Consider the following 22,082-nt stretch of genomic DNA (forward strand, 5'->3'; position numbering starts at 1 on the left):
AAGCTCAGGATCAACTCTAAATCTCGGTATCTTTCCGAGGAATTTATTGTTCTTCTGTATCCAGACCACCAAATATCAGCTGCATAGGTGATCCTACGCCTAATTAGCATCTTTGACAGCGAGTTCATTTCGCTCGAACCCAGTTCCCAACTTACACTACTACCCATAGGCACTTCCAGAAAGTTTTAACTCATCATGATACATGGCGCAACCGCCCGCGTGGGGTCAAGGCCTCTCGTGTAGGATTCGTGGTAAATGGTGTTTTATGAGGCTGGGTTACTAGCTCCGCACTCAACCCCCTACCTGAAGGACCAGTTCATTTCATATCAGAGTTTCCCTCTTCTAGACCAGCCGGTTTCACCGCGCCTTACATAGCCTGGCCTACCCGTGGTTATATTTTGGAGTTTTCCTTCCCCTACACAAATAGCCTTCACTATTTGTGATATTTGCCCTCCTAGGATGCAGTTTAACGTTTTGCCTAAGACGAAAAAGTTCTAATTGCTTGGCGTATTCCATTTCAGTGTATTGTTGCCAATTTAATTTTTCATTAACCAAACTAGGAGGACCTCTGAAATTGATGGTGCTTTGAATCCCTCTCTTTTCCTTAGCCTAGTGAAAATCACAAACGAGCACTTCATGGCAATGACAGACGACACTATAGGTGAGGGGACAAGTTTCTTCCTTGACGAAAACCTTTTCTTACCGATACCTCAAGCTCAGCATTCTCTGATCTAAAGGTTGGGTACCCATTTCCTCAAGAGTAGTTTCCAGTCTCCAATCATGAATCCTTGGAATTTTTTAATTAGTTGACTGGAGGAGTGTTTTTGAGGAATTCAGGAAGCCAAATTTCCAACTTGGTATTCCTGGAAATTTCCCGGAAGAAAAAAGTTATCGGTAACCTAGATCCTATTATAAATGGTGCCGAAAGACTGGTGATAGGAAAGATTGTTACTGTCTTCCTGATGATTTTAAAAACATCGTTTTTAAGATGTTTTTGAGTGATAAGACAGCAAAATATAATAATGCATGGGCGTCGATGTTCCTTGTTTTCTCAAAGATTCTCCATGAAAGTTGACAGCTCATATTATTCTAGTTTTTCCTTTCCTTTTCCTTTCATTGTGGTAAGAAGTGGCGCTTTTCTTTTCTTTTTTTTTTTTTTACTTTGATTTCATTCAAAAATTTGTTAATTTTATTTAATAAACCAGATGGGTGAAAATGGTGACTCAGAATTGGCATTGCTGGAGGACGGCCATTACACAGGCCGTGGAGGCTCGCCATCACCGCCAGAACAGATTATTATGACTCCGCCAAAGGATGATCTGAAGGTTAAAGAAAATATATATGAGCATTCTCCTGGTGAAGTTTACACCATTCCTGAAGAAGAAGATGAAATGTCCAGTCCCACTTCAGATGGCGTGACGAGCTTAAGAAAAAGACGCCTTGCTGGATGTAAACTTTTTATTTAAATGATTTCTAAACTTAAAATAAATTCAGTTAAAATAAAAATTCTTTATTTCGCTAACTTCTAAGCTAAAAATTGCCCCGAGTACTTAGCTTACAAAGATCTCGCATTTTCAGTGAATAGCTATTCAATGTCAAACCTACGTTTGAAGACTCATTTCTCAAATCTAAGTTCCAACACGTTTTACTAAGCTTCCTCTTAAAATTTGCATTTAAAGCATAAATGTTCCTAAGTTTCTACATCTCCACAGTCACTATGTTTGACATCTTGGCGATACTTTTTAAATAACTGGCAACAGAACCTTAGCCATTCAGCATAAAATACCAACATAGATTTGGTGTCATCTATTTTAATTTTTAGATAGTTCTAAACAAGGATTAAACTCACAAGAAATCAAAATCGCGATCTGGTCCACATAAAATGTTAATATATGCCTTTATATTTATTTTATTTTTATAAAATAAATCTACTCATTTTTATAATTTTACAATATTTGTTTAGCACAAATGTTGAAGAAAGATGATAGTCATTATAATACTTTAGGACCTTCAAATCAACATTTGACTAATAACAACTTCATGTCGCAGCCGTTATTAAACAATTCTCAACATTCTATTAGAAGTAAGCAACTTTACAATTTCAAGTTTAGTAGTTTTGGTAGCAAAGGCCATTTAGTGGCAAAAGTAGAAATTATGATTTTGCAGATTCAGACTTTTTATCTGTAAATTTTTAACTTCTTTCTCCTCACAATGCTAAACGAAAATACCTGAACCAAACGATGGGGTGTATATAAGAATTTACAGTTTTCTACCAAAGAAGTTCTATAGACTTTAAAATCCATCTCATAAGTTAGTTGTTCCCAAAAGCGATATTTTGTTTTGTTAATTTAAAGCGCGTCAACATCTGAGATTATTGGGGCCCGGAGCTTTTTTAGTGCATGGCTGGTCTCCAGACAATGTTCTCTTTTTCTCTCGTCAAATCACTAGACATGTGAGAAGCTCCTAGGAACGTGATATATTATTTTCATATTTAGAAACTGCAGTTTTTGCTTGCAAAATAATCCATTTTAAGTGGTCCGTCCTAAAGCTGTAAAGAAGTGGTCGAGTTAAATCTAGCCACAAGTATTTGAGGGCATGCCAAAGAACTGGCTGCGTCTAAAGTTCCGTTAGCTTCATAAAAGGATCTTCATTAAAAGGAGATGTAAAATAGTGTGTATGAGTTTTCAAATCAATAGTCGCTAAAAGATTGAATATACAAGAATAATGACGTGTGATGAAAAGTACATATACTGTCGGAATACTGAGATGTTTTTCTAGGACCGTTGATCAGCCAAGGCCTGGAAATGTGAAGGGATAATACGCCACAAAATCTATCCTTGTATTCCGATGTTTTTTTTTGTTTTGTTTTTTTATAATAGTACCAACAGTAATAATAATAAAATAGAATAAATTTGATAGAATTTACTAAAAAAATGCACTGCAATGTCCAGTTAGGTCAGTCAAAAACAAGTTATTTATCATCAAGAAAACGCTCCAACCAACCCACCTCCAGTCAAGACAAAAATAGGAATTGAAGAACTTGATTGCATTGAATTTTTTTACAGCCCAGACATAGCACCATTCGACATTTCATTTCAGGGTGTGACAAATTTTCTTTGTGGGAGAAAATATAATAACTATGCTGTAAAATATGTAACTATTATTATATAACTATGCTTTAAATTGGAGTCATGAGCTTTTTTTCACTTTAGGAAGAAATAAAACAGTTGCCTTACTACTGTAAGTTACAGCCTTACAGCCTGTGCCCAGAGAGGAGTTAATTTCAGCGAAGAGGAATATAACTTTATATGTTTTTATGTTGGATTTTGTTTGTTTTTTTATTGCTGGATAAAACCAACACATTTACATTAACGATTATTGCTTGCTTCAATTGCTTTTAATGTATCATGGATCTCCTTAAAATCATTTTGTTGACTGTGCTGCGTCTACCACTTCTTTTTTTTCCTTCAGCTGAGATAAACAAATCTTGAGAAAAGCAGATCTCCCGTGTCTCTGTGATTTCTCTTATAATTTCTTATTTCTTTTTCCAAATAGATTTTGAAAAATAAAACAATTTACATATTTAAAGAATTTTTTATATTTACTGTAATTTTTTTTTTTAAAGTTTCAGGTAAAGAAGACGTTAGGAAACCGAATGGTAGTAGTACTATACACAAACTGCAAGGAAGCATGCGTGGTAACACTCATACCGAGACTTACGGCAATGTTCACGCTGAACATACTGCGCTGCATAGCTCCCCAATGAGTAATGTACATGACAATCCGCATCATAATAATATGTTCAACAAGTCGCCTAACTACAACACAAACATAGAAAATGCAGAAGATCTTACCTATGGTAAAATGGTATTCAGGTAAGCAATAGATATGCGTGTTACTAACAAAAAAAAAAAATCTGTTGTGAACGTACACGTCTTTTTCTTACTGCTATTCCAAAATTCTAACTTACAAATTTTATTCAAACTCGGAGTTAAGAACATATATAATTCTTATAAACACTACAGTTTGCGAAACCAAACATTACAATGAAGTGACACTAGAGAGAATTCCCTCGCCAGAACTGCCTCCAGAAATTCATGTAGACACACCCAGCCAGACAGATACATACAGAGAGAAAGACCAATTTGTAAAGAAAAGTATATCCGGGTGGATTTAGGTCCTAGTCTCATGAGTTGTCTGTAACTTCTGTTTAGTTCTTTTCTTGGGTGATAGTTTCGCTTAGACGTCCGTCTAAGTAGAGCCCTAGGTACTAAAAAAAATAGTATCTACCGTGGTACTACCGTAATATAAAAAGGAAAAAGTCCGCAAACTTACAATCTAATGATCACTTTTTGGTCCACTCTGTATAAGTACATATGGTATTGCTTAATACTTTATTTTTAGAATAAAGTAAAAATTGAGATCTTATTATAATGTGACTTATTCCTCAGGAACAATGACCTCAACAGTACCATGGTATCAGCAAGTGACTCCAATGAGCACCGATTTGACCCAGTAAGTTGTTTCCAAAATATATAATGTGTTAAAGAAAGAAATATCCGCTGTGAAGTGCAAGACTTTTTCTTAACTCTAATAACAGGGGAAGTGGTTAATCCACTTCTTCAGAGAGATCCACGATCCACAAGGGCATGGAAGAGGGTGGCACTTTTCCCGAAGGCAACCTTGTCCAACTTCCTCTGACAAAATAGTGCAAAAAGAAATATATCACCCATGGTTCACATCCATCACTAAACCTTTCCTCAGTTCTTGTGCGCAAAGTCAAAACTCCGCCGGGCTAAGCTCACGATTCTTGGAACCTTCTTGTAGAAAGACACGTTCGGTCGGAGAGGGATGCTGTGGAGCCCTATTTGTGACATTGCAATATGTCTCTTTAGGGCAGCCATCAAAAGAGTGGGTACATGGTAAGTCCTAGGAAACCTCAAGCCAGAAGCAGGCGAAAAGCTTCGTCGTTAGGTGCTAGTTTAAGTTCATTACGGCGTTGTTCTAACTTGTTTTTTTTTTCGTCTTGTTATTCCGTATGGCCTTTCAAATGATCTTATGTCTCCTGACGAACCAGTACAATGAGGAATTAATGTATTTCAACTATCGAACTTACAAAAACAGTATTAAATAAGGCCAACCAGTTGTCTCCATTATATCTTGTCGTAGACTCTCTGCAGTCATGAGACTCGGAAAGACATTGCCATATTTTTTTTTTATAGCCTATTTTCTAAGATGGAGGATAACATCATCCACATAAAGTAGAGAGTCCAAACTTGGTCTAAAATCGAAGAACACTTTTTCGCTTTAAGTAAAACTATAATAACAGAAATTAAGATTAATGGGTGGTCTTACTGATCATGCATCCTTATGTAATAGATATTTTTGCGTGAGATACTTATTCCAAGGAAATGAAAAAATTAATAATTTCTTTTTATAGAGTTAAGAGAAAGTTGTAAACTCATTAGAACCATAAAGTAATTGTAAAAAATATTTTTCCTTTTCTAATTTTTTAATGTTTTATGCATACAGATTGAAGAGAACGGTGATAGTGATAAATTGGCTGCAAACCAAAATAATATACACAATCAAAAGCAAACTGTCGGTACAATCAGTGGCATGCTAGCCGACTTCAGCAGAGCACTGGGTATTATTCTTTAGGTCCTAAATTCTGTTATTATTACATGTGTCGTTAATATTGATGAAGTAAGACTAGTGAAATCATATAAGAATGCTGCGTTAATTTCTTTTTTAAGCACGTTTACTTAACATCTAGTTCTATGATTAAAAATATTTGAATTTTTTTTTAACAGTTGAAAAACCCTAAAAAATTAACAGTTTAGATAAACAATGAATTGATGAGAGCATGAAATTTTAACACTGGAAGTCGACCCTTTCCTATTTATTTATGGATCTTATTTAATTTAGAAATGCTTATTCCTTTTTTTAATTTCATTTTCAGATAGGTTGTAGAAATTTATCTATTAAATCTAAAACTTTTTTTTTTAATTTCTTGTAGTGATTTGTTTTGATTTAAATTTTGTGATAAATGGAAAAAGTCAGTTCAGATGTAAAGGTAAGTACAGAATTAGTTTAATATTTAAGGAAAATTTAAATTTGAAGTATTAAATTAAAAAATATATTGTTATTTAAATGGTATAAAATCATTACAATAAAGTGTTTTCAGTCTAATTTTGTTATTCTTTAGTTTTTCTATTTCCTACTCAGCGCAGGGCTCTATGCAAACGTTTTATACAAATTTAAAGTTGTGGAAGATATACACAAAATCCAAAGGAAGTTAACACAATGACTTTTAGTAATCGCCTTAGAATGTCATTGAGAACTAAAAAAAGAAATCGACTTAAAAAAAATACACATAAGAAATTAGCTAATTTCAAAAGTTTCGGCACCAGAAATATAATCAGCATTATTATTATGATTATCCTCTTTAATACATGCAACCGACTTTTTACAATAAGAAACTTAAACAAATCCTATTTTTCCCACTTATCATTTCAGCCACTTTTTCTTCGTAACACTTTTACGTATTAAAAGTTTTTAAAAGTATTAACTTTCCTGTTAAACAAAGTTGAGGATTTTCTTAAAATAATTTGTACCTTAAAACTGTTACATAAATCGCACAGTTCTTTCTTGATGTAATAAATATCTAACTAGCTCTATATACAATAATTATTTGAAAGTTATTATTCTTCGAAAACTTTTATGCTTTTGAGTGTCAAACCAAGCCTTCACTACCTTGGATCTTTCTTGAAAAGGATGACTTACATATTTGCTTTCAGTGTCAATTGCTAAGTATATTCCAGACAGACCATTTTCAGTCTGCCTCTTCCGATTTAATATCTTTCAACTTAGTTTCCTCTTCATTTCTTCTATACACTTGGTCAGACTGTTTCAACTGCTGATTCTACATGTATGCAGAATGTTGAATTCCAACTTTTTCTTCCTTATCGTTTCCTTGTTTTATCGCGCTTTTTTTTTTCCTAAAACGCGATGAAGAAATATCATTTCGTACATGTATCACATGTTTATTAAACATGTTTCCCGATTCCGCATTGAGGTACCTCTACACCTACGTCATCACTTACACTTTTTTGCTTATTTCTCTTTTATTGTCCAAGGGTTACTATGAGTCTGTAGGCTTTGTTTGCTATATTTACCCGATTTAATACCTTAGGTCAGTTCTACCATCCTAGCCGATCAAGTCACCCAAACCTGAATTCATGGCACCTTTGACCTTCATGTATGTAGTGTGTATTTAAAATTCAAAGAAAATCCCAATAATTGAAAAATCTAAACCATTCGAACAACCGTTTGCCTAAAATTTGAAATTCACAATTCATTTTTATGAGGTGGTCTCGTGCAATTACTCAAATGATACTTTAAATTAGAATTTAACGTCATCTCTTCCTCAATACTCCGTAAAATGAAATTTCCTGCAAAGTAGTATACAAGTGAACAGACAAAATCATTGAGCTATTTTTGGAAAAAATCCAAACCAGAAAAATCTGTTGAATAAAACGGGAGTTACGATAAATCAATTTTGTCCCAAAGGCTCCTTTGGTGGTACCTAAACCAAATATAAAACACCAACTTTTTGGGATTTTGTATTTTTGAGTTAGCTCAAATAACATAACACGAAACACACAAATGCAGTCACATTAAATTGAAAATCTGAAGCTTTTACTCCAAAGTGCTTGTTACTTTCATAAATTATATTTTCAATTTTCTATTTTTGATTTTGATGGAACTCTGATTATAATAATATACATAACATTATAATATAATTTTGGGGCATTAATAGAATTATATTTGTTTACACCAGATTGTTTAATACTCGGATATAACGTTTTAGTTATGAGGTCCCACGATTATAGAAAAAAGATTTAGCGTGTGTGAGTACAAAATATCTTTAAAAAAAAAAAGAAAGACACTGGAAAGTCAAATTTGTTATATTTGTTTAGATGAAAGGAATTGACAGTTTTTCAAGATTATTTAGTGATATTGTTTAAAATAATTTATTTATGTTTATTATAAACCTTCTCCTAGCGAAATAGATTTTGGGGAAATACCAAGTAAAAAAAGCAGCAGCCTTCTAACGTGCCTAACAGATGTATGCTTATATTCACAATAGGTTTTTGTTTTTTATTTTTTTAATTTAGTTGTTTCGGTTGTTTTAGAAAATGATTCAACCTCTTATTTAACTCTCCATTTACCATGCTCGAGACCAGACGGACCCAAGGAACATTGTCCTTATATAAGTGCTACAATATACTCAAGATTGTAATAGACATTCACGGTAAAATAATCGAGAATATTCATGTAAGAAGAGATTAAGTGAACGAGTTAGTTTACAACATTGTTTATGCTGCTATCTAATGCACAGTTTTGCTCTGCGATTCTCATCTTAGCCCTCAATAGAGAAACATATATACAAAAAGTATGTATGTAAACTGCATTAAGTTATGTATAGATGTTTTATTCTTAGTAATAATTGTGAAGAAACAACTGATGACCCCTATTTTTCACTTATTTTCAACAATTAATTGTAATATAGTTTTATTAACCAACTATGGTGTAAATAGTAACATTAATTTACAAATTTTTGATGTTGCCTTTTAATTACTTGTGTTTTAATATTAAAATATCTAACAAATCTTAAGTGGGTTCTACCTACCTGGTACCTTGTAGGTTAATTTTCGGAACGTTTAAAACTTATGTACTATATTATAGTTTGAATGTATAAATAATTTAATGTATAGTTCTTAATATTTCATTTTATTCGTTTTAGGTTTGAGCAATCCTTCGCCACCGGCGCAGTTTCCTGAAGACAAGGGAAACGATAACCAGTCGTTCGCTTCTGAATTAAATCCACCAAATTATCAACAAAATGTACTTGATCATTTACATGGTTCTGTCTGGCCTAATGAACAAATGCATCAAAATAAAAGTGGATTCTACAGAACTGATCATTTTTCATCCTCGCATAAACCACCAATGAAACCAGAATCGATACAAGGTGACTTGAAATGTAATCAAAGAGAGCAGATGGGCCAACGTCACGAATCAATGCATGGTTATGACCAACTAACGCAAGAACAAAGTCATCAACAGCAACAGCAACAGCTGCAACAACAACAACAGCAACAACATCTTCATCAACAACAGTTGCAACAAATGCAAAAACATCAAGCACAGTTGCAACAAGTTCAACTGCAACAACAACAAGCACAAATACAACTTGAATTAGTTCAACAGCAACAGCATCAACATCATCTGCAACAGGTGCAACAGATGATGATGCAACAGCAACAACAGCAAGTAGTCAGTTTGCAACAGCAAAGAGCGCAACAAGAATATGAAGAGGTTGAACAACAGAAACAGGCTGTATTACAGACTACAAAGACACCACTACAGGGTCTTATGTTTGGACAACATCTTACACAACAGCAACAGCTTATGTATCAACAGCACATGCAACTGCAGCACCAGGCTCAACATTTGAAGAAAGTAAAACGATCGCTTCCACATTCCACCAACGATCCACAGAAACAAGTTCAGGTATGAACATAGAAGTTTTAAGTACCAAATAAAAGGTTTTAGAAATTGTGTGTGTGCGCGCGCGTGAATAAAAATCGATCAACTTGGGTTTAGGGGAATGTTTAAAGTTAGAATTTCATCTAAAAGGTGCAAATCAAAATATTTTTTGTATTATACTATATTATTTTCTTTTTTTATTTTACCCGGATTTACGTTCTTTTACTTAATTTACACTTCAAATTTTACATAACTATTAAAATAAAATTGCACTCTCTAAAATACTGAAAAAAAACCGTACCTACATATTCTGTAGACAAGAGGATATCTTAAACTTAATACGCAAATCTATCTATGGAAAGACTAGCAAATAAACGAACTAAATCTAATAAAATTATATTATTATAGACAGTTACCCAATCAAATAAAATATTCAAGGCATAAAAGCGCTTTTGATTGAACAAAAAGAAAAGTAACACTGAAAACGCTAAATTGAAATAAAATTAACCCTTTAGTTCTCTAAGTTTTCTTTGCGCATATTAACTTAAATTTCATTGACACTTGTGTGAACGGAAAATTACTGCTAATTTAGATACTGAAAATAAGGTTCTGCTCACGCTCAATCACGCTAAATGGGAAATGTGCGTTTATCTTGTCCCAGTGTATAGAGTTACTGTGAGACGTTTCTAATCTTCAATTTCGACCAAACTAATTCTTATTTTCAATTAAAAAATGTAGGCTTTAAAGTCCTGTAAGCTACTGTGTTGGCGACACCCTGAGTTGAAAGAATGTTATTTCACTAAAAGTGAGAGTATGCTGAAACTTCTAGAAAATTATTTTATTTGGGTTCCAAGGGGGGGGGGGGAGTTTAGTACAAATTCCAAGTTTGAAAGAATTTTGATAACTAAATGGCGTTAAGCTAATTTTTTGAGTGCTAACATCAGATTTGTTATTTAGTTTTCGTAGCAAATAACTTCATAATGCTTCTGTTTAAAATTCTTTTAATGAAAACTGATTTCAAGATTATTGCAGGTAACTATCATGCATCTCTCAAAATATCACAATAATTCTCTGAAGAGAACCTATAAAACATTAAAGCCTACAAAAAGTAAATAAAATTTTCGCAGATTAAAAAAACTTATTTAGATTTAATTTTGAAAATTGTTTTAAGAGATAGTTGTGTGATTATTTCACAAAATTTATTTTATTTTTCTTACTTTTAAATCTTAGCTAAGCATCCGTATTTCTACTAAAATGTGTACTTTATTTGGATGTTACTTGGTGTTGATTTTGTGGATAGGTGCAGAAGAAGGATGCGACGGGTTGGTCAGTGGTTGGTCAGGGAAGTGGCGGAGTGACCATACAGCAGATGGTAGCTGCCCAGCTGCTCAGCCAGCCTTGCCTCGCAGTGCAGGTCGTTTCCAGTGACAACAAAGCCTCACACCGACTTATCCCGGCCACCTCTCCACCGAATATAACCAGTACAACCACCCATCAGTTTGTTAATAGTGGTTAGTCAAATATTTGTGGTTGCATTTCATTAATGTTTTCGAGTAATAGAAATCGGAAAGAGCCCACAAAATAATTATTGATATTTCGACATGATAATCAGAGGAATTAATGACAAGAAAATTATTATTTAAAAGAAACACATATTAATGCTGTTTTTAACGTTAAATTTGGCTTAACGCTGAAATTAGGGAAGTAGTTAGACTGGATAATCGAATTAACAGTATGCCTCTGACAAATAATTTATTAAAGAAATTAGCAATAATTAGTATTTATTAAAATATCATGATGGTCTCACGATTGCAAAATAAACCAAAATTTTCTATTAAGGAAGCGAAAAACCCAACATAGACTTCAATACTTAAAATGAATATTCGAGTATATGTAAACTATAAATACGTACAAGGGGATGATGCAGTAAAGCCCCCTCCAGTTTTGTTCAAATCTACTGCAACCTAGAACAGGAATAAACCTAGAACTTTTCCATAAGACCCACAGCAGTCCGACCAAATCGGGCATAAGTTTAAGCTAAACAGCTTTACCTTCATTATGTTCCACCTTGAGTCTGTTCTCCTCACTTCCTAAACTGTCATGAGAAGTAAGAGTGTTTCCTTCTTTAACACAAACTCCACTAAGTGGATCTGGTCCGAGGACCATCAATAAATGACGTCACCTTCAAAAACACTGTCCAGTAATGGATATGGAGTCTGAGAAATGTTTTTAAAATGCACAGAATCTTCTTGCTTCAGCTTTAACCGGACTCCTAATCAGCATGTTGCCGACAACCCACTGAGCTCGTCCATTATCATTATCGAATTACCATGTGTTAATATTAACAATCATGTTCAAATTAATGTATTCTATTTTTTTATTACTGTTATTATTTGCGTATTTAATATTAAAGTATCTTAGTAATCTAAGTGGGCCTAGCTAATCTTTGCGTCTGATTGTATTTTAAATTTAGAAACAAAAGTGTTTTTATCTTCTTTTTTTTATTCCCATTAATTTCGAAAAGACGATAGAAAAGACAAGACAATTCTATTAAATTGGTAAATATTCTGTTATAGGTATAACACCAATGGGTACACCACAAAGTACACCAGTAAGTACACCTAGAGGTGCTAAAGATGGCGGCGATTCTTCAGACACAATGAGTGAAACTGATTCACAGAAATCACTTAGAACTAGAAGAAAATTGCCTTCTATACCGTCCGACCAGGAGGCTGTCACATTGCAAAATGTAAAAAAGAAGGATAGAGTTAAATGTAAAAGTCATGATAAATTCAGGTATTTCAAACTTTAAGCAGTTTTTTTTATTCTTATGTGAAATTTAGTAATTTAAAATAATGATAAAATAAATACATTAAAAACCTTTGCGAACCACTCTTTATTTCCTTCGTTTTTATTAAAAATTTACTTCATTCTTGGAAATAATTGATAGCCAACACGAACGGTGAGGCAATTAGAGCTGAAATTAAAATAATAGTTGAGCGTTATTTAACAATTTTGCCATGTAACAAAACATATTTATTTGTAGTAGTACTGTGGTTAATAAAGATTTATTCAATAAAGAGGTACTTTTGTTATACTTTCGATTGAAGTGAAAGCCTGAAACATCATATATTAAATCAACTAACAACGACGCGCCGGGAAAAAATAAAAAAATAAATAAAAGATATTATTATTCTAGTGGATATTATTATTTGCGTATTTAATATTAAAGTATCTTAGTAATCCGGTAGACCGGTTTCCATCCATCTTCATACGTCTTACAAATTATTTTTCTAGCTGGTGTAAATTGATTTTCTTTGAACTCAATGTACAATTGGTGTTCAATTTTTGTTAATAATCTACTTATCATTGTTTAGCAGGCCGTACTCACCGCTTAGACAATATTCAGATGGTAGTTATAAAATTTCAACATCAAATTTAATGCTACAGCGACCTAGCTCTTCGGAAACTAATCTAAGGAAAGTGAACAGCTATGGACCTGATATTCCCAGACCCGGTTCTGCTCTGGGACTTCTTCAAGGTAAATAAAAACATTTTCAGTTATTTCACGTACATACAAATGATTTAAGAATACTAATTATTCATAACATGGGTTGCTAAGGTGCAGTACAAAATAAATAAAATAAAAGAAAAATCATCCAACTTTAATTTAAAAATAATAATAATGAGCGAATACTAGATTCCAACGCGGAGATCACGTGTTCGAATCCAGCTGTTGGCCCTTAGATTTTCTTTTCCTAGGAGTCCTTACAGATCACTGTTTGGTGATGGACAGTGTCCAAAGGCCGTTAGTGCACTGAATAAAGCTCCGAGCGCCAATAACCTCAGATGTTGACGCGCCTTAAATACAATAATCATAATAATAATGGAAAAGCTATCATCATCTACCTTGCGGGGCAAGGAGGCTTATGTGGAAGTTAAACAGGTTGACCCAAATGGCAACTGGTTTATGAAGACGACAAACATAGGGACGCTAATAATCCTGCGTATACAGGGTTGACTAATGTAAAAAAAAGAGACTGCATTTGGACTAATATGCCCAAAAAAAGGGTGGAACTTAGGTATGCAAGGGTGTCTTCATATCCCCTCTGTAATGTGCAATACTTTGAACTAATATTCCTGCACACTCTAAAATAAATTAAAACTAAATAAAATTAACCCGAAGGGGTTGAAATACAATAGTGTTAAATAATGAATTATTAAGACTTAAACAAATTGGGCACACTTGGACTAAAACTTTTTTTTAATCTTGTTTAATTTATTTCTGCTTAATTCTTTGATGCCACTTGTAGCGTGAAAATATTTAATTTTGCAAAATTATCTTTGAACTTAAGGGATGACTGAATATATTCAGAAAAAAAGAAAGGTATTAAAACAAGAAAACTCTTTGTGCAGGTTCTAGCGTAGTTAGTAGCAGTGGAATTTGCCTGGATTACAGTAGAGATTCAGAGATAGCTTCCTGTCTGCCTCCAGATTTGAGGCATTTACTTAGTACATACAAGACATCAGACAATACATATAGTAAGCAGGTATTTATAATTATTTAAGAATTAAATTTTATTAAAATTAATTGCTCCAGTTTTGTTCAAACAGTAATTTTTTTTAGAACATACAATATTTTTGGAGTAGTTAATTCCCCTCTCCCCAAAGAATAATAATGATTAGGATAACATTTATTTGGACAAGAATGATCAGGCGAACAACCTTTGACAAAAACTTCGTCTGCCAACCGTCGAGAAGTCACCCACTATTTTATGGATGGCCTAATCAGAAAGGCTGTAGGATCATTTAGGGGATGAAATGCTCTAGATAATAATAATTAATAATAGGGAAGGGATTAGCAATACGGTTAGCGTATTGAATTCCCACGCGGAGGACCCGGTTTGAATCCAGCTGCTGACCCTTAGAATTTCTCTTTCTAAGAGCTTCTTACAGCTCGCTGTCCGATGATGGAAAGGTTGTCTGTAACGAGAAAACACTCAGTTGTTGACGTGCCTTAAATCATAAATAATAATAATAATTAATGGCGCTTGATATGTCAGACTTCCCAAGGAGGTGTTAGTGTCAGTCCAATCCAACCCACCTTTAAGGTGACCTTTGTGGCCATCGTAGGAGGAGGTGGACTAGCAACTAGTCCATCCAGACATTTTGGCAGCCCTGTGGATTACGTAGCCTAACAACACCTTCCATGACTTCCTTAACATTTACACAGTATTCTCATGACCAGTTGATGTGTGCAACTGTTTGGGTTTAGCGACCCACTGGCCAACTCCAGTTTACCACCACAAACTCTAGCTTCCCAAGAATAGGAAATCACTTTCTTGAAATCAGTTATTATATTTAGCACTCAACTAAATATATAATCTGATATGTATTTTATAAATTAAATGTATTGTAATGTTTATATTTGTTCAATACACAAGGAACATTTAGTAGGGGATATCAAAGTGCCTATCACGGAACGTAGAGGAATCAATAGACTTAATCATTTGGAATGGGAAGCCGATAGACTATTACAGAGGAACCAAGACGTTCTGCAGAATCCAAAGAACAGGTTAGTAAATTATATATATATATATATATAATTTTTTTTTTGTTACTTTTTCTTGTTATAAACATAATGATTAACGAAGAAATTAGGAGAATTTACAAGATTTTAAATGAAAAAATTGATTTAGAATGAATATTATCTTTCATTCCATGACCGATTCAAGATATCGTGCAATTATCTCTCTCTGTTTGTGGTAAATGAACTTTTGTAAATTTTCCAACTATAATATATTTAATAAATATAAGCATATATAATTATAATATAATATTTACTATAATACAACAAACATAGTATTGCAAATTTACTGTCTCAAAGAATCGTAAGTTGTAAATTAGTTTCGGTTTTCTTCACAGTCTTTAATAAGGACTGAGTATGGCTCTTAAGAGATCCAAAAGCCTTAAGTTAGAAAAAGTGATACAAATGTTTGTTTTTTTTATTTCATTTACATTTTACCGTTTTTCATAGTATGGAGAAGATAATGGTAAATGGTGTATTTTTGGTCGACATCTTTCAATGACACATGCTGGCCGCTCTGAACTAGCCTCTCTTCAGGCTCTTGTCATTACTAAGGATATCTTTCCCTTCGATTTCGCATATTCAATTTAATGAGCACGCGTGGTTTCGGTATTCATACATTTTTTCATTAGTAAAATTACCAATATTGTAAGGCTCGGTTATGGTTGCTAGTAATCTGTCAGCTGGACATCAAACTAACAATTAAACTGGCTATTTGAAATGGTCTCGTAATGCGTTAAAATTCTTCAGTTTTTTAATTTTAAGTTCGCCAATTAAATCGTCATCTTTAAAACTTTTGTTTGTTTGTTTTTAAAACATATTTCTATATGTTATTTTGAACAGATTAGAAATGCAACGCAAGATGGTGTACTCGGGTCTGGGCAGGACAAGGAAAGTGAGAACCCACAGAAGGCAACTCTCTGATCCAAAAATATTATTAGAAATGAGCCAAATGAAAAATGGAAACGATGTACAGTACAATAGAGCGCTATTCCAAGTAAATGATCCTTTGTGTTTGTTTTTATAATAAGTTAAATACTGTGCCTCAAGTGGGTCTCAGTGCATTTGACCATGCATGATTTCCCAGGTGGTTTTCATGATTCATATATTCTTCATGAATGCACAGCATAAAGTCTCGGACTCAGTGAATTGAAAACCACTTGCATTTACATTCTAATGGTATTTTATTTGAGAGCACAAATTAAAAAAAAAAAAAGAAGAAAGTTACCTAAAGTTAAAATTGAATATTTAGTATAGAAGCCATCAGGAGATGGTTGCATCAAAAAAGTTTCATTCTAATCTGATTAACCTAAAGTGTAGCTTTGCTGATTTTTTTTAAGTACATATTTGTGTTTTACGGTTTTCTCGTACAAATTTATTAATTTTGTGCGAAATGCTCTTCCATTGTCCTTTTCGCCAGAAAGTAGGAATATCGAGTGATAGGAGTTCCAGGCATAATGTATTCAAGTGTATCTTGAATGTGTGTAAAAAAAATTGGTTGAAGAGTTTTCTAAGTATAATATACAATTCGGTTTAATTGTTGGCAAACAAAATATTTCTACATAAAAAATAATAGTAAAAGGCTCTCACTCAACGTTCTTATAAATTGAATTTCCCCAAATTTGAGCCCAATAACAAATCTCACTTCTGGAGACAGAATTAAATATTATTAGCTCATTCTATACGCTTCAGAATTATGTTTTCAAAAACAAGACATACGATTTATTGTCATATAATAAGATTTAAATGTGTTAGCAGGGTTTATATGGTTCCTCACACCCCAGTTTATGTCCGCCATATAAATCTTTTGAATATGAATCTATCGACGGTGGAAAATTAGGTGATTGGGAAAGTAGTCAACATCCGTACCTGAATTCCTACGCTGTAGCTGGAGGAGCCCTCAGGGAGACGGCCATCAGTAGTGTTCTCGATAAGGAAATACACAGTGATACGATGAGGTGAGATTGTTGATTTAGTATCTGAAGTACCAACATCAAAATAATCAACACCCATTAATATCTCTCACCATAATTAAGTACGGAGGTGGGCAAAAATTTAATCAATTAAATTCCAATTGAATTGAAAAAAAATTAATTTTAATATGATTAAAATTACAAAATTTAATCGACCAAAATTAGTTGATTGAATTAAATTCATTTTTAATTTAATTGGAATTTAATCAATTAAAATTTTTAACAAAAAAATAAATTAAGATTAAAATTAAATAACCAGAATTTTAATTGATTGAATTAAAAGACGATTAAATTTTTTAATTTTCGGGCCAATGCACCTTCATTCTGTTTAGCAGGCAGAACTTCGTCAATATTATCACTTTTCTGGAACTCGACACCATCATTGGTGCTCGGCGCCATCAATTGTAGAAAGTGCTTGTTTAATTACGAAAAACGTTTCAATATCTATCAGAAATAGACAGTTTCCTGGAAGAACAACAAGTAGTACTTTTAATTTGCAAAGTGTTACCAGCTCACGGTAAATGAAAAATAAAACACATCCTCTCTATCCGCATTAAGTGACCAAGTCGGTTAAAAAAAATGAAAAAGGTTACATTAAAGTAGTATTCGCCGACTTTATAAGTGGCAAGTCATTCCAAGGTTGGTTCACTGTAACATTAAGTGAGATACTGTAATGTATGCATAAGACTTAAACAATTACAAATCAACTGAATAATGTAGCCTTACGTGAGATCTTTCTAATCCTGGAATGTCCTACAAAACGAGATTTCGCCAGAGTAGAATAGCTAAGGTGAAAAAGAAGTAGCTCAAATTACTTCTTTAACTAACATGAAGATGTGTAGTAGATAGATTGTCAAAATAATTGACTAATACATAAATAGGTTACACGTAATGCAGTAAAAAATAAATTAAATATGAATCTATGATTTGTGCTATATAAGTCTAGTGAGTCGTCAACATGGTTAAATGTGAATGTAAAAACTGCATATATGTTTACAGAAATTGCCACTAGAGTTCTCCACTTGATGGAGTATAAAGTAAGCTTACAGCCTCTGTAATGGCGGCTTACAAATCTACAATACGCCCATTCCTCTTTTATCTATTTCACGATTAAACAATAAAAATTCTCAAGTTTTTTTGTTTCTGTTAACGATAATTGGGTAAAACATAGAGTATTATACCAAAAGAAATATTATTTATCGTATTTTTAAAGGGATTTTTTTTTCTTGTTTAATTCGAAAGTTTGTCAAATACCTATGGGAGAAATGTTGAAAAAAGAAATTGAATTACTTATTTCATTGAAATTATTAGGTTTAAAGTATTGGCCAATCACAATGTAATATGCGGGTCATGCCCACGTCTAGAGTAACCACGCCCCGTCCAATAAAAACGATTCATGGCTGGTCAAAGCATATTAACAATGGTGCTTTAACACCTTTCACTTATTTTTCTAAATCTTTTATTGTTTTCTCTTATTTTAATAACATTTTTGTTATTTTAGAAATCATATTAATCTTAAGTAAATACTAAGAAAAATTGCTAACAAATTATTTAAAGAAATGTTTTATTAAGTTAAGATCGTTTTCGAATAGTTTTCGCCAATATTCGACACTTTCATTTTACTTTCTCATGAAATGGAACTCGTATGAACACTCAAACGACTTTTTCTTACCATTATTCACGAGTATAATTGAATTTTGTTGTAACTTAGAATTGCATAATAAAAAGAAAAAAGAGATCAAATTAATAATAATGTTGATAGGATGCGACACGTTCTCTCTAAACCAAACTATTAATTAAGAAACAATTACAAGTCAAACTTACATTTAAGCTTAAGTACGCCATTAGTTCAGCTTCAAATGAATCTGTTTGACAAATTCATATTAAATTACAGAAAACGTGCAAAAGCCTTTCTTTAAAATTGTACTTTCGGTGTATTGGTTTTCTTTCATCTTGAACGTTTGGTTAGAAATTTAATAACTAAATACTTAGAGGAAGTAAAAGCTTAAAAAATCTAAATGGGAGTTTAGGAAACCTGATTTAACTCCTCGTAAAATGAGAGGATAAGATGGTCCTATGTAGGTCTAGTGAGTCACCAACACGGTTAAATTTGAATATGAGGGTGGAACTATCTTGGTTTAGTGAATCGTATGCTTTTGTATCCAAGTCTGACAAAATTAATCGAAAAGTTTTTGTTGGAGATACTCAGAAAGGTGGCCTCGCCAAAACGTGGTCTGAACCATTATTTGAAAAGTCTTATAGTGAGTGATTAAATCAATTTAATTAACGATTAAATTTGAAATTTAGTTCAATAATTAATTTTCTTATGATTATAAATACATATATTTATATAAGTATATATTTAAAATTTTGATTAAAATAAAAAAAAAAATTAATCAGTTAAAAAGTTTAATCAATTAAATTTATGATTAAATTGTATTTGTAATCAGAGTCCATCTGTGGATAAGTAAATAATCCTGTAAAATATTTTATGTATTTTTAACGAATTCTTCCCTCGTTCATTTTCTTTTTCTGCGTGCCAATAGTATTCGTTTAACACTCCATATAAAAGGGATCACATGAGTAAGAAACTCCGGTACTACCAATTTCATCCCTATAAAATGTTTCAAAAATAAACAATTATAAATATAGACGCGGTTTTACTCATTGCCATCATCAAATAAACTCCTAATTTCGATGACCAAAAATACACCAGAAATGTACACGATTTTATATTTCACATTACTTAGTTTACTGATTATTTTGGTTTCAAAAAATGTTAATTACGTAAAAGTATTGTTATGATACCCATGTATTCCATGTTGTCCCACGTTTTCGGAATCATCCTAAATTAGCCGAGTGAAAAAAAACAAACATCAAAATTGGCATACAATTAATTCTCTTTATTACAGAACATTAATTAAACACAACATAGTAGAACCACAGTCTAACTCTGAAGATTTTTCTCTCCACCAATGAATGCTTCGCATTGAATGGAGTTTCTATCCATTTTTGTGAATTTACAATCTAATAAAATACGACATTAAGATTTGTTTAAACATAAATAATTCTTGATTTCTTATTCCTTAGATTCTTTTGATGTGTGTACTTTCTTTAATATACTTAACAGTCTGTAAGATTTATTAATTTTAAAATATTATATTAAAAAACAAAAAAATAAATAGGTACGAGATGCGTAGGTACAGCGATGGTTTGGAAATTGGAAGGAGAGGATTTTTTAAAGGTCACAGGCCGCGATCTTGGCAACCGTCACCGTATGGTTCTGATGAAGAGGATGATAGCTTATCTAGAGAGCAAAAAAAGGCAAAAATAAAAGCTGAAATAGCAAGAAGACGGCAACAAATTGAAGAAAACGCTAGGTTACATGAAGAATTGTTACGATTAGCGAGATTACGTGAAAGTGCTGAATTAGGTAATATAATTTTGTTTTAAACCATTTCATTTCTAGTTTCAACCTCTGTTGATCTCTGAAAGTTATGTTTAGGCACTGTGGGGATCGTAATAATTTTTTATCAAATGCACTCTTTCTTTCTGTTGCGTGATTGTGAGAGCGGTGAACAAGATATTTCAAACTAAAACTAGACAAATCTGTTACATTTGCTATAGTTTGCTTTTAGTTAATTTTGACCTGTATAGCTGTGCACATAATTCGCTAATACTGGTTATATGTATGTTGTGATAAAGTTGCGACTCTCAGTTTAAACATTACTAACATTCTGGAATAACCGCATGGACCTCAATTTCCTAAAGAAACGAAGAAATCTTCTCTTTTATATTTCACTTTGTTCCAGTCATTTACCATTTTTGGCACGTGTAATGTAAAATCTTTTATTTATCAGGTTATGCACCATTACGGAATAATTCATCACTGACCGGCGATTATGCCATGTCCAGCGTACTGAAATCTATAGATGATCTGATAGGCAGTCAACAACTTGGCGATTATTCTAATCATAGAACCGCAGAAGATAGGTCAATGGATAGAATTGCATCAACTTTCCGAACGGATGATTATACATCAGGTAATGAAATTTCAGGATAAATGATATTAAAAAAAAGTAGTTTTTTTTGTTTGTTTACTTTTTCTTAAACACAAATTTAGTGAAGTGGTTAAAAGAAGACCTTATCTCAACAAAAAAACGTTGTTGACTTTTATGAATTTGTTACCATTTTCAAGGTATAGCCATTGCAATACACTGTTACAAGCCATTTCTCTCTGCCAGCTGTTGATCCCTATTATTTCTTGGGTTTGGAATCACTAGCTGTCCATTATCAATTAAATAAGTTATTACATTTTTTCCCTCGTAAAGATAGTTGCTACGGACTTAAAAAACGGTCGTTGGATGAAGCTAAATCTATTCTTCATTTTTTTTCTTCAGTTTGATAGTATGTGAATGGCTGAGAATAGGTCGAACTTGTTTGTTGGATATCGCTAATCATTCTTGAGGACAATCAATTTAGTTGTTAGTTGTACAGACCGCAATTCATGGAAAATCCATCAACAACAAATTCGTGCAGAATTTTCTCGTTATACCCAGTAAGAATAAATCCAGCTGTTGGCCCCTAGATTTTTTCTCTTCCCAGGAGTCTCTTACTATTCTACAAGCTCAGTATCCCAGAATGGACAGTATATTCGTAACGAGAGAAGACTACCCAATGGCTGGCAGAACTCTGAAAATTACTCAGGTTGTCAATGCGCCTTAAGTTTGAAAACAAAAGACTCGTTATAACAATATCAATTTCAATTTATCCGTTTCCTTTCTGGTACCATCCGGAAACACAATCTGACTACGATTCAACCATCGACCACATGTCTCGAATTTTGCAGTATTCTCTTTTAGAAGCCCATCACGGTTGGTTGTTTAAAAGAAGTTGCCAAGTATCCGCTTAGCTGGCACTATCAAATTTACCTTTTTACCTTTCCCATTGCATGAAGCTCGCTGCTA

The 22,082-nt window shown here is 32.9% G+C and overlaps 1 protein-coding gene across 7 annotated transcripts in view; it reads left to right on the plus strand.

Annotated features, from left to right (window-relative positions):
* The window catches only part of LOC141459509 (uncharacterized), a 62,950-nt gene that overhangs the window by 26,318 nt on the left and 14,550 nt on the right, over positions 1-22,082 (plus strand). For 3 of the 7 annotated variants that reach the window (XM_074138664.1, XM_074138670.1, XM_074138671.1), the window contains exons 6-20: positions 1,206-1,449; positions 1,964-2,083; positions 3,626-3,875; positions 4,452-4,515; positions 5,533-5,647; positions 8,810-9,579; positions 10,856-11,066; positions 12,132-12,351; positions 12,933-13,096; positions 13,972-14,105; positions 15,000-15,130; positions 15,986-16,139; positions 16,898-17,100; positions 20,301-20,548; positions 20,976-21,158. In XM_074138664.1, coding sequence (XP_073994765.1) covers positions 1,206-1,449; positions 1,964-2,083; positions 3,626-3,875; positions 4,452-4,515; positions 5,533-5,647; positions 8,810-9,579; positions 10,856-11,066; positions 12,132-12,351; positions 12,933-13,096; positions 13,972-14,105; positions 15,000-15,130; positions 15,986-16,139; positions 16,898-17,100; positions 20,301-20,548; positions 20,976-21,158 — 3,211 coding nt within the window. The remainder of the gene's footprint in view (positions 1-1,205; positions 1,450-1,963; positions 2,084-3,625; positions 3,876-4,451; positions 4,516-5,532; positions 5,648-8,809; positions 9,580-10,855; positions 11,067-12,131; positions 12,352-12,932; positions 13,097-13,971; positions 14,106-14,999; positions 15,131-15,985; positions 16,140-16,897; positions 17,101-20,300; positions 20,549-20,975; positions 21,159-22,082) is intronic. The other 4 variants (XM_074138666.1, XM_074138668.1, XM_074138667.1 and 1 more) reach the window with 4 other exon arrangements.

The sequence above is a fragment of the Rhodnius prolixus genome, unplaced genomic scaffold, assembly GCF_049639745.1.
Source record: "Rhodnius prolixus isolate KJV_2025 unplaced genomic scaffold, Rpr scaffold_11, whole genome shotgun sequence".
Lineage (NCBI taxonomy): Eukaryota > Metazoa > Arthropoda > Insecta > Hemiptera > Reduviidae > Rhodnius > Rhodnius prolixus.